The 13,944-nt window shown below is 36.7% G+C and overlaps 1 protein-coding gene and 1 long non-coding RNA gene across 3 annotated transcripts in view; one reads left to right on the forward strand and one right to left on the reverse strand.

Annotated features, from left to right (window-relative positions):
- The window catches only part of HDX (highly divergent homeobox), a 166,238-nt gene that overhangs the window by 60,848 nt on the left and 91,446 nt on the right, over nucleotides 1–13,944 (reverse strand). For both annotated transcript variants that reach the window (XM_082447400.1, XM_082447401.1), the window contains one exon: nucleotides 407–553. In XM_082447400.1, coding sequence (XP_082303526.1) covers nucleotides 407–553 — 147 coding nt within the window. The remainder of the gene's footprint in view (nucleotides 1–406; nucleotides 554–13,944) is intronic.
- LOC309653142 lies at nucleotides 493–5,101 on the forward strand. Its single transcript, XR_014259014.1, has 2 exons — nucleotides 493–975; nucleotides 1,291–5,101. It is a non-coding gene; the product is annotated as an uncharacterized lncRNA (long non-coding RNA).

Consider the following 13,944-nt stretch of genomic DNA (forward strand, 5'->3'; position numbering starts at 1 on the left):
TTTTTGACCTACCTCCTAGAGAAATGGAAATAAAAACAAAAGTAAACAAATGGGACCTAATGAAACTTAAAAGGTTTTTCACAGCAAAGGAAACCATAAACAAAATGAAAACACAACCCTCAGAATGGGAGAAAATATTTGCAAATGAAGCGACTGACAAGGGATTAATCTCCAAAATATATAAACAGCTCATGCAGCTCAATATGAAAAAAACAAACAACCCAACCAAAAAATGGGCAGAATCTCTAAATAGACATTTCTCCAAAGAAGACATACAGATGGCCAAAAAGCATATGAAAAGATGCTCCACATTACTAATTAGAGAAACGCAAACCATACAACTTTTTAGGGCTTTCATTTATGACACTCCTCAACCAAAACATGAAAATTATTCAAAATGCCTTACCCGAACTATTTCACAGTCAACATTCAATTCAGTTGCAACTGCTTCAATTTTCTCTCTACAAACAGAGCCAAGGCTGGTCATGCCATTGTCCCAGTACTTCTTAAGGGTGGCTAAGTCTTGGTCACTGAACTGAGTGCGGTCTTGTAGCTGTAAAAAACATTTTTAAAAATTAGAATACTCAAAGGAAGAATATTAAATCATCAGAGTGATATGTGCTAGGTTACTTTCAACACATAAATTAATTTCACAATTCTTACTCTGTGTTCCCCCTTGCGAAATGGGCATTATCATGGTATTTATTACTCTGACATGAAAGTGTGCTAGAATAAAATGAGTAAAAAAATTTACCTGATAACAATTAAGCAATGTTGACTTAAAATGGTTGTAGTCACACAAATAATACGTATTAATTGTAGAAAATACAGATATATTTAAAAAGAAGAAAACTTAAATCACTAACAATCCTGAAATTACACTTGTTAATTCTAATATATGTTTTTTCAAACGTTTTTCTATAATACATGTATTCACATTCACACTACATATATTTAAAAAATACCAGAGTCAGAGTCAGGATCATGTCACGGTGTTGTCTTTTTTTTTTTTTTTTTTTTTTTTTTTTTTTAAATTTTATTTATTTATTTATGGCTGTGTTGGGTCTTCGTTTCTGTGCGAGGGCTTTCTCTAGTTGTGGCAAGCGGGGGCCACTCTTCATCGCGGTGCACGGGCCTCTCTTGTTGCGGAGCACAGGCTCCAGACGCGCAGGCTCAGTAATTGTGGCTCACGGGCCCAGCTGCTCCACGGCATGTGGGATCTTCCCAGACCAGGGCTCGAACCCGTGTCCCCTGCATTGGCAGGCAGATTCTCAACCACTGCGCCACCAGGGAAGCCCACGGTGTTGTCTTTTGATAAATTAATCTAGACTTACCATAGATAGGCTCCTACTAATGTTATAATTAATTAAAAGACTAAATAAGAGAAATGTAAGAAGATAATGTTGGTTTTTTAAAGTAATTAATTAATTAATTAATTTTTGGCTGTATTGGGTCTTCGTTTCTGTGCGAGGGCTTTCTCTAGTTGCGGCGAGCGGGCGCCACTCTTCATCGCGGTGTGCGGGCCTCTCACTATCATGGCCTCTCTTGTTGTGGAGCACAGGCTCCAGACGTGCAGGCTCAGTAGTTGTGGCTCACGGGCCCAGATGCTCCGCGGCATGTGGGATCTTCCCAGACCAGGGCTCGAACCCGCGTCCCCGGCATTAGCAGGCAGATTCTCAACCACTGCGCCACCAGGGAAGGCCCAAAGATATTGTTGTTTTAAAAGAATCATATTTATGGCTTCTGAAAGTTTCAGAATAAGCCCATCCTTTTTATTCTTAGGGTTTTTTTAAACCAATAAACTATGGACTTTATATACTGTTTGAATTCAACGAATCCTGGAGGCATCCCTAGGAAATAAATTAGAAGCATGATAGAATAATGACCTCTATTTGTGAATAAGGAGTCATGAAAAGAAAGGTTAAAGGACTTATTCAACAGGGCACAGAGAGACCATAGCAGGGCTAGATGTAGAAATATACCTGATTTTTTTCTAGTAGTTTTATCCCTATGGTGTCTCCAATTATCTCAAGGGGTGGTAAAAAAAATCTGAAAATTAACTTCCCTGATGGTGCAGTGGTTAAGAATCTGCCTGCCAATGCAAGGGACATGGGTTCGAGCCCTGGTCCGGGAGGATCTCACATGCCGTGGAGCAACTAAGCCTGCGAGCCACAACTACTGAGCCTGCATGCCACAACTACTGCAGCCCACGTGCCTAGAGCCTGTGCTCCGCAACAAAGAGAAGCCACCGTAATGAGAAGCCCGCACACCTCAACTGCAACAAAAAGTAGCCCCCGCTCGCCACAACTAGAGAAAGCCTGTGCACAGCAATGAAGACCCAATGCAGTCAATAAATAAATAAATACATTTATTTAAAAAAATATATATATATGCTGTTGAGGGGATATGGGGATATATGTATACATATAGCTGATTCACTTTGCTATACAGCAGAAACTAACACACCATTGTAAAGCAAATATACTGCAATAAAGATGTTAGAAAAACAAAAAGGAAAACAAAAGAAAAATGCTGACACGTGGAAGAAGTTCTGCAAGAATATATAATAACCAACTATATATAAGGAAAACAGAAGACTTTTTACTTCCTAAGTTAAATATTGTTTAAAAAATTTATTAGGAACTTTTATAACCAAAATTTTAAATAAAAATAAAATTTGAAAACTAAATATCTATATCCATCTATCTATCTATCTATCTATCTATCTATCTGTCTATCTATCTATATGCTGCAAAACCCTGTATGTGTATGTGTGTGTTTGTGATGAAAGAATGTGGTGAGAGCGAGGGTGAGAGACAGAGAAAGCCTGTGAGACTGAATGAATTGAGGACAAAAGTGGCAAATCATGATGGCATGAGATGTGAGGTTCTGTTGCTACCTTCTACCTAAGAATAAATGATCTGGTCCCACAGAGAGGTTAGACTTCAAAGCCTTCCTAGACATAAAATGTTTTCAATGTTTCCTTCCTAACTGAAATTTAAAATGGAACCCTCTCCTAAATTAGATACAGGTAACAACAGGAAATAATGTACACAACATATAAACCATGACTTAAATAAAAGAGTTATCATAACTAAAGCTGATACAATACTAAACAACAGGTGCAAATTTGTTTTAAAGCTACAATCTTTTGAAAAGAAATTTTAGCTATCAGGAGGAAAAACAATATATGAATTCTCAGTTTACCACCAAGAAAGTGAAGTTAGATTGTACAATTAGTATGTGTCTTTTCATAAGACATATAGTACAGTTTTTCTTTGAGTGTGTCAATCAATTTCCTTACCAGCTAGATCTCCCCCCAGTTAAAAAAAAAAAAAACCCTGATGAGTAACATTTATTACAAGTACTGATACTAAATTACATGTTTCCAATAAAAGAATCAAAACATGTCATCCAAGTTTTTTTTTTAATCAAGTGAAATAACCCTCAAGTTATAATATTTATAACATAAAAATCTCATTATATGTCCCTCCTATATTTATTGTACAATAGTTGTGGAGCTAAAATTCTCAAAGCAAAACAAAGAGCAAAATAAATGGTAGTAAGGTTCTAGGTAGATTCAAATAATTCATAACAGCCAGCATAAATATTCCCATATTTTTCCGTTGAACCAAATTCTCCACTATAAGCTAGCCTACATTATTGTCAAACTGGAAGGAATAATGAACAAAACACTGAACACACTGAGCCAATTAATTTGTAATTCATTTAGAGGACATCCAAAGCTGATTCATCCCTTAAATTGAACTAAATAAAAGCTGATTTGATTTGTTAGAAATTTCCTGCATTAGCAATGCTGAAGGCAACTTATTATGACAACGCCTGATAAGTAGAAGCTTATGGGGGAAAGGGCAGTTATTATTAAAGCTCCTAAGAGCATATTTTAACTAAGAAAATAAATAAGGTAATAAAAATCAATTAACATTAAAACTGAATACTCATTTACTGAAGAAAAAAAATGTGGACACTTAAAAGAGAAGGTGAATTCTTCCCCGAGGAGCTTGAAGTTGAAATCAGTTTTGTCTCTCTATTGAAATCTAAAGCCACTTTCACATTACAAGACATCCCTCAGCCTTAACTGCTGACTTAAGTGAGGGAGACATATTAGTCAATTATCTTGCTGATTTTGTGAAGAGTAACATTTCAGTAACCCTGGAAATCTAGGTGAAAGCTGAGGTTTGGCCCATGTGACAAGACAATTGTTTTGATTTCACCTGGATTATATTGTAACACAATAGAAAAAAACCTTCTGGCCTCTTCACCAGCCTCAAGGACACTTCTAGGAATTTAGTTCTTTTATTTTTCTCTTAAAAATAAAACTAAGTGACAAAACTCTGATATTGGAGAGCAGAGTTTCCTGTTTTAAGTATGTATCTTAGTTAAATGTGGAACTGAATTATATATTTGTACTTAGAAGTAACCCTTTTGAAGTGAGAACTATTAAAAAATTTCTAGCTCAATTAGCACTTCCTTCACCTTACTCCCTCAGTTTTCCATATGCTGTGCACTACCCTGCCTTATCCCAATCATCAGTCCAGATATTAACCCATGCTGTTGAGATTTCAAACTTGTTTTGTGAAATCTTGTTCATTTTTTCACTAGACAATGGGCTGCTTAATAGCAGGTATCATGCCTTTTTACTTTTATTTTCATTGTAAAAATAAAAGTAATTATGCACTTGATTAAAAAAATGTCAACCAATTAGAAAGGTATAAAATGAGCTACAGTCTCTCTCCTTCCTTAGTTACAAACTTCCAATCCTGACACCAAAGGCAACCACTGTCAGTAATTTCCTGGGTAACTTTCCAGGGTAAAAATGCATATATATTTAGAAAAAAAATTGATGATACTATAATTTAATTTTTTTCACTTAGTGTATCTTGAAGATCTTTCTATATCATCACATACAGATATACTTCAGTCTTTTTAACTGCTACTTTGTGCTCCATCATATGGACACTATACAATTTACTTATGTAATTGTTATCTAATATTTTCTAATTATATTATCTAATTTAGTTATCTAATGGTGAACATTTAGGTGGTTTTCAGGTTATTGCTATTAAAATCAATGCTGAAATGGACATTCTGGTACCTATATCTTGCTTTATGTTTGCAATTATATATGATGGGAAATTCCAAGCCATATGTTTTGATCACCTCCACTTCTTCCAGTTGATAAGGGAGGGATTCCTGCTTAGGGTTATGAGGATTTATAAACAACTGATTCCCAACACTAGACAGATGAAATCAACAGTAGTGTATTAGTCACATATACTTACAGCCTATAAGAGGAGAACATTGTATGACATGCAGGGCCATAGGGTAATTCTACTTGGAAACAGAATGAACAAGCAGAGGCTGTGGTGTAACCCCTAGGCATGGTGAAATCTCTGTTTCCCACAGGAGAATGTGGTTGACTTGTTTGAATCATCCTGTGGGCTAGCAGGGAACTGAAGCTTGCTATTCAGGGATAAGCAGGCACTGTGCCTGGTCCCCATGCTAAGGAGAGTTGTTTGAATATGGTACTTTATCTTCAGGAACACGATGGTAAGGGGAACTTGTGATTGGGCCATCATTCAAGACCCTCTCGGCTTTCCCCAGATGTCAAGACACATATAATATGGGGACTTAATTTTAGATCTTATACCACAAAATGGAATTGGTTGTCCAAAGAGTATGTGCATTTAATTTTCTTTTTTGTAAATATAGACAAATTGCCTGGACAAAGACTGAAATGTATGATAGTCCTTATTTTCCTATATCTTTATCAATGCTAGGTATTATCCAACTTTATAATTTTTGCTAGTTTAGTGAAAAATGGTATTGTGCTGTTTTGATTTATATTTCTTTAAGAAAGACCAAGCGTTTTTATATGCTTATTGGCCTTATATTTCACAGAAATGCTTTTCTTTCTTATTTATTATTTTTTTAAAAATTTGTATACCCTTAGTGACCAGAACTGTGCTAAACATATGTTAGATATCTTTTTTGTAAACAATGATATTTTTAATAATATGAAATACATTTTCTATGATTAGCAATGCATTACCCTTTTAAACTGTATGATTTTAAAAAATGTATGCTTTACAGATATATTATTCCATTCAATTTACTTACTGATACAGTACCTACCCCCAGTGAAAATGTCTTCTTATCTATAAGAGATTGAATATGGGGTCCTCATAAAGAATACTCTTTTGTGACTTCTGGGCGGAAATTTAATTTAACTAATTTTTTCCAAATTGTGATCAAACACACTAATATAAGATGTACCATTTTAACTATTTTTAAGTGTACAATTCAGTAGTGGTAAATACATTCACATTGCTGTGCAACCAATCTCCAAAATTTTTCATAGCCATTAAACAAAAACTCCCATTTCCTCATCTCTCCAGCCACTGGCAACCAGCATTCTACTTTCTGTTTCTATGAGTTTGAATACTCCAGATAGCTTATCAAAGTGGAACAATACAGTATTGGTCTTTTTGTAGCTGATTTATTACACTTAGCATAATTTCTTCAAGGTCCACCCATGTTGTAGCATGTGTCAGAATTTCCTCCCTTTTAAGAATGAATAATATTCCCTTTCATGTATATACCACATTTGTTCATCAATGTATCCGCGGATGGACATTTGGGTTGCTTCCACATTTTGGCTATTGTGAAAAAAGCTACTACAAATGTTGGTGTACAGGTATCTGAGTCCCTCCTTTCAACTCTTTGGGGTATACACCCAGAAATTGAATGTCTGGATCATATGGCAATCGTATTTTTAATTTTTGGAGGAACCATCATAGCGCTTTCCATAGTGACTGTACCATTTTACATTCCCATCAACAGTGCACAAGTGTTCTACTTTCTCCATATGCTCATGAACACTTGTTAGCTTAATTTTTTAATAGTTACCATGCTAATGGGTATGAGGTGATATTTCATTGTGGTTTTTATTTGCATTTTCCTGTGATGTTGGGCATTTTTTATATACTTGTTACCCATTTGTATATTTTATTTGACAAATGTCTATTGAAGTCTTTTGCCCATTTTTTTTAAAACATCTTTATTGGAGTATAATTGATTTACAATGGTGTGTTAGTTTCTGTTTTATAACAAAGTGAATCAGTTATACATATACATATATCCCCATATATATTCTCTTTTGTGTCACCCTCCCTCCCACCCTCCCTATCCCACCCCAGCTAGGTCAAAAAGCACCTAGCTGATCTCCTTGCATTATGCACCTCCTTCCCACTAGCTATCTATTTTACATTTGGTAGTGTATATATGTCCATGACACTTTCTCGCTTTGTCCCAGCTTACCCTTCCCCCTCCCCGTATCCTCAAGTCCATTCTCTAGTAGGTCTCCATCTTTATGTCTTTATTCCCGTCTTGCCCCTAGGTCCTTCATGACCTTTCTTTTTTTTTTAAATTTTATTTATTTAATTATTTATTTATTTATTTATTTATTTATTTATTTATGGCTGGGTTGGGTCTTCGTTTCTGTGCGAGGGTTTTCCCCAGTGGCGGCAAGTGGGGGCCACTCCTCATCGCAGTGCGTGGGCCTCTCACCATCGCGGCCTCTCTTGCTACGGAGCGCAGGCTCCAGACGTGCAGGCTCAGCAATTGTGGCTCACGGGCCCAGCCGCTCCGCGGCATATGGGATCCTCCCCGACCAGGGCTCGAACCCGTGTCCCCTGCATTGGCAGGCAGACTCCCAACCACTGCACCACCAGGGAAGCCCCTTTTTTTTTTTTTAGATTCCATATATATGTGTTAGCATACGGTATTTGTTTTTCTCTTTCTGACTTACTTCACTCTGTGTGAAAGATTCTAGGCCCATCCACCTCACTACAAATAACTCAATTTCATTTCTTTTTCTGGCTGAGGAATATTCCATTGTATATATGTGCCACATCTTCTTTATCCATTCATCTATCAATGAACACTTAGGTTGCTTCCATGTCCTGGCTATTGTAAATAGAGCTGCAATGAACATTGTGGTACATGGCTCTTTTTGAATTATGGTTTTCTCAGGGTAAATGCCTAGTAGTGGGATTGCTGGGTCATAGGGTATTTCTATTTTTAGTTTTTTAAGGAACCTCCATACTGTTCTCCATAGTGGCTGTATCAATTTACATTCCCACCAACAGTGCAAGAAGGTTCCCTTTTCTTCACACCCTCTACAGCATTTATTGTTTGTAGATTTTTTGTTGATGGGCATTCTGACTGGTGTGAGATGATATCTTATTGTAGTTTTGATTTGCATTTCTCTAATGATTAATGATGTTGAGCATTCTTTCATGTGTTTGTTGGCAATCTGTATATCTTCTTTGGAGAAATGTCTATTTAGGTCTTCTGCCCATTTTTGGATTGGGTTGTTTGTTTTTTTGTTATTGAGCTGCATGAGCTGCTTGTAAATCTTGGAGATTAATCCTTTGTCAGTTGCTTCATTTGCAAATAATTTTTCCCATTCTGAGGGTTGTCTTTTGGTCTTGTTTATGGTTTCCTTTGCTGTGCAAAAGCTTTTAAGTTTTGTTAGGTCCCATTTGTTTATTTTTGTTTTTATTTCCATTTCTCTCAGAGTTGGGTCAAAAAGGATCTTGCTGTGATATATGTCATAGAGTGTTCTGCCTATGTTTTCCTCTAAGAATTTGATAGTGTCTGGCCTTACATTTAGGTGCTTAATCCATTTTGAGTTTATTTTTGTGTATGGTGTTAAGGAGTGTTCTAATTTCATACTTTTACATGTACCTGTCCAGTTTTCCCAGCACCACTTATTGAAGAAATGGTCTTTTCTCCACTGTATATTCTTGCCTCCTTTATCAAAGATAAGGTGACCATATGTGCGTGGGTTTATCTCTGGGCTTTCTATCCTGTTCCAATGATCTATATTTCTGTTTTTGTGCCAGTACCATACTGTCTTGATTACTGTAGCTTTGTAGTATAGTCTGAAGTCAGGGAGCCTGATTTCTCCAGCTCCGTTTTTCTTTCTCAAGATTGCTTTGGAAATTCTTAGTCTTTTGTGTTTCCAAACAAATTGTGAAATTTTTTTGTGCTAGTTCTGTGAAAAATATCAATGGTAGTTTGATAGGGATTGCATTGAATCTGTACATTGCTTTGAGTAGTATATTCATTTTCACAATGTTGATTCTTCCAATCCAAGAACATGGTACATCTCTCCATCTATTTGTATCATTTTCAATTTCTTTCATTAGTGTCTTATAATTTTCTGCATATAGGACTTTTGTCTCCTTAGGTAGGTTTATTCCTAGATATTTTATTCTGTCTGTTGCAGTGGTAAATGGGAGTGTTTTCTTAATTTCACTTTCAGATTTTTCATTATTAGTGCATAGGAATGCAAGAGATTTCTGTGCATTAATTTTGTATCCTGCTACTTTACCAAATTCATTGATTAGTTCTAGTAATTTTCTGATAGCATATTTAGGATTCTCTAGTCATAGTATCATGTTATCTGCAAACAGAGACAGCTTTACTTCTTCTTTTCCGATTTGGATTCCTTTTATTTCTTTTTCTTCTCTGATTGCTGTGGCTAAAACTTCCAAAGGTATGTTGAATAATAGTGGTGAGAGTGGGCAACCTTGTCTTGTTCCTGATCTTAGTGGAAATGGTTTCAGTTTTCACCACTGAGGACGATGTTGGCTGTGGGTTTGTCATATATGGCCTTTTTTATGTTGAGCGAAGTTATTAACTTTGCTCTATGCCTACTTTCAAGAGGTTTTTACCATAAATGGGTGTTAAATATTGTCAAAAGCTTTCTGTGCATCTATTGAGATGATCATATGGTTTTTCCCCTTCAATTATTTAATATGGTGTATCACATTGATTGATTTGCATATATTGAAGATTCCTTGCATTCCTGGGATAAACCACACTTGATTTTGTTGTATGATCCTTTTAATGTGCTGTTGGATTCTGTTTACTAGTATTTTGTTGAGAATTTTTGCATCTATGTTCATCATTGATATTGGTCTGTAGTTTTCTGTTTTGTGACAACTTTTTCTGGTTTTCGTATCACGGTGATGGTGGCCTGGTAGAATGAGCTTGGGAGTGTTCCTCCATCTAGAAGGGGAAGGAACAGTTTTGGAAGAGTTTGAGAAGGATAGGTGTTAGGTTTCTCTAAATATTTGATAGAATTTGCCTGTGAAGCCATCTGGTCCTGGGCTTTTGTTTGTTGGAAGATTTTTAATTACGGTTTCAATTTCAGTGCTTGTGATTGGTTTGTTCATATTTTCTATTTCTTCCTGGATCAGTCTCAGAAGGTTGTGTATTTCTAAGAATTTGTCCATTTCTTCAAGATTGTCCATTTCTTCAAGTTTGTCCATTTTATTGGCATATACTTGCTTATAGTAATCTCTCATGATTCTTTGTATTTCTGCAGTGTCAGTTGTTACTTCTCCATTTTCATTTCTAATTCTACTGATTTGAGTCTTCTCCCTTTTTTTCTTGATGAGTCTGGCTAATGGTTTATCAATTTTGTTTATCTTCTCAAAGGACCAGCTTTTAGTTTTATTGATCTTTAGTATCGTTTCCTTCATTTCATTGTCATTTATTTCTGATCTGATCTTTATGATTTCTTACCTTCTGCTAACTTTGGAGGTTTTTTGTTCTTCTTTCTCTCATTGCTTTAGGTGTAAGGTTAGGTTGTTTATTTGATATGTTTCTTGTTTCCTGAGGTAGGATTGTATTGCTATAAACTTCCCTCTTAGAACTGCTTTTGCTGCATCCTATAGGTTTGGGTCGTTGTGTTTTCATTGTCAATTGTTTCTGGGTATGTTTTGATTTCCTCTTTGATTTCTTCAGTGATCACTATGTTATTTAGTAGTGTATTGTTTAGCCTCCATGTGTTTGTATTTTTTACAGATTTTTTTCTGTAATTGATATCTAGTCTCATAGCGTTGTGGTTGGAAAATATACTTGATATGATTTCAATTTTCTTATATTTACCAAGGCTTGATTTGTGACCCAAGATATGATCTATCCTGGAGAATGTTCCATGAGCACTTGAGAAAAATATGTATTCTGTTGTTTTTGGACAGAATATCCTATAAATATCAATTAAGTCCATCTTGTTTAATGTATCATTTAAAGCTTGTGTTTCCTTATTTATTTTCATTTTGGATGACCTGTCCATTGGTGAAAGTGGGGTGTTAATGTCCCCTACTATGATTGTGTTACTGTCAATTTCCCCTTTTATGGCTGTTATCATTTGCCTTATGTATTGAGGTGCTCCTATGTTGGGTGCATAAATGTTTACAATTGTTATGTCTTCTGCTTGGATGGATCCCTTCATCATTATGTAGTGTCCTTCTTTGTACCTTGTAATAGTCTTTGTTTTGAAGTCTATTTTGTCTGGTATGAGAATTGCTACCCCAGCTTTCTTTTGATTTCCATTTGAATGGAATACATTTTTCCATCTGCTCACTTTCAGTCTGTATGTGTCCCTAGGTCTGAAGTGGGTCTGTTGTAGACAGCATATATATGGGTCTTGTTTTTGTATCCATTCAGCCAGTCTATGTGTTTTGCTGAAGCATTTAATACATTTACATTTAAGGTAATTATCTATATGTATGTTCCTATTACCATTTTCTTAACTGTTTTGTGTTTGTTTTTGTAGGTCTTTTCCTTCTCTTGTGTTTCCTGCCTAGAGAAGTGCCTTTAGCATTTGTTGTAAAGCTGGTTTGGTGGTGCTGAATTCTCTTAGCTTTTGCTTGTCTATAAAGGTTTTAATTTCTCCGTGAAATCTTAATGAGATCCTTGCTGGGTAGAATAATCTTGATTGTCGGTTTTTCCCCTTCCTCACTTTAAATATGTCCTGCCACTCCCTTCTGGCTTGCAGAGTTTCTGCTGAAAGATCAGCTGTTAACCATATGGGAATTCCCTTGTATGTTATTTGTTGTTTTTCCCTTGCTGCTTTTAATATTTTTTTTTTGTATTTAATTTTGGATAGTTTGATTAATATGTGTCTTGGCGTGTTTATCCTTAGATTTATCTTGTGTGGGACTCTCTGTTCTTCCTGGCCTTGATTAACTATTTCCTTTCCCATATTAGGGAAGTTTTCAACTATAATCTCTTTGAATAGTTTCTCAGCCCCTTTCTTTTTCTCTTCTTCTTCTGGGACCCCTATAATTTAAATGTTGGTGCGTTTAATGTTGTCCCAGAGGTCTCTGAGACTGTCCTCAATCTTTTCATTCTTTTATCTTTATTCTGCTTTGCAGTAGTTATTTCCACTCTTTTATCTTCCAGGTCACTTACCCGTTCTTCTGCCTCAGTTATTCTGCTATTGATCTGTTCTAGAGAATTTTTAATTTCATTTATTGTGTTGTTCATCACTGTTTGTTTGCTCTTTAGTTCTTCTAGGTCCTTGTTAAGCGTTTCTTGTATTTTCTCCATTCTATTTCCAAGATTTTGGATCATCTTTACTATCATTATTCTCAATTCTTTTTCAGGTGGACTGCCTATTTCCTCTTCATTTGTTAGGTCTGGTGGGTTTTTGCCTTGCTCCTTCATCTGCTGTGTGTTTTCTGTCTTCTCATTTTGCTTAACTTACTGTGTTTGGGGTCTCCTTTTCACAGGCTGCAGTTTTGTAGTTCCTGTTGTTCTTGGTGTCTGTCCCCAGTGGCTAAGGTTGGTTCAGTGGGTTGTGTAGGCTTCCTGGTGGAGGGGAGTAGTGTCTGTGCTCTGGTGGATGAGGTTGGATCTTGTCTTTCTGGTGGGCATGTCCACGTCTGGTGGTGTGTTTTGGGGTGTCTGTGGCCTTATTATGATTTTAGGCAGCCTCTCTGTTAATGGGTGGGGTTGTGTTCCTGTCTTGCTTGTTGTTTGGAATAGGGTGTCCAGCACTGTAGCTTGCTGGTCGTTGAGTGGGGCTGGGCCTTGTCATTGAGATGGAGATCTCTGGGAAATTTTTTCCATTTGATATTACATGGAGCTGGGAGGTCTTTTGTGGACCAGTGTCCTTAACTTGGCTCTCCCACTTCAGAGGCATAGCCCTGATGCCTGGCTGGAGCACCAAGAGTGTGTCATCCACACAGGTCAGAATAAAAGGGAGAAAAAAAAGAAAGAAAGAAAGAAGAAGATAAAATAATATAAAATAAAGTAAAATAAAATAAAATAATGTTATTAAAATAAAAAATAAAAAATAATTATTTAAAAAATTGTTTTTAAGTAATAAAAAAAAAAAAGAGAAAGAAGAGAGCAACCAAACATAAAAACAAATCCACCGATGGTAACAAGTGCTAAAAACTATACTAAAAAGAAAAAAAAAACACGGACAGACAGAACCCTAGGACAAATGTTAAAAGCAAAGCTATACAGACAAAATCACACACAGTAGCATACACATACACACTCACAAAAAGAAAAAGTGAAAAAAATATATATATTGTTGCTCCCAAAATCCACCTCCTCAATTTGGGATGATTCGTTGTCTATTCAGGTATTCCACAGATGCAGGGTACATCAAGTTGATTGTGGAGATTTAATCCACTGCTCATGATGCTGCTGGGAGAAATTTCCCTTTCTCTTCTTTGTTCACACAGCTCCTGGGGTTCAGCTTTGATTTGGACCCGCCTCTGCGTGTAGGTCACCTGAGGGCATCTGTTCTTTGCTCAGACAGGATGGGGTTAAAGGAGCAGCTGCTTTAGGTGCTCTGGCTCACTTAGGCCAGGGTCAGGGAGTGGTACGGAATGCAGGGCGAGTCTGTGGCGGCAGAGGCTGGCGTGACTTTGCACCAGTGCTGTGTGTTCTCCCGGGGAAGTTGTCTCTGGATCATGGGACGCTGGCAGTGGCAGGCTGCTCAGGCTCCCGGGAGGGGCGGTGTGGATAGTGTCCTGTGCTTGCACACAGGCTTCTTGGTGGCTGCAGCAGCAGCCTTAGAGTCTCATGCCCATCTCTGAGGTCTGC

Source organism: Balaenoptera physalus (genome assembly GCF_965194825.1).
Source record: "Balaenoptera physalus genome assembly, chromosome: X".
Taxonomy (NCBI): domain Eukaryota; kingdom Metazoa; phylum Chordata; class Mammalia; order Artiodactyla; family Balaenopteridae; genus Balaenoptera; species Balaenoptera physalus.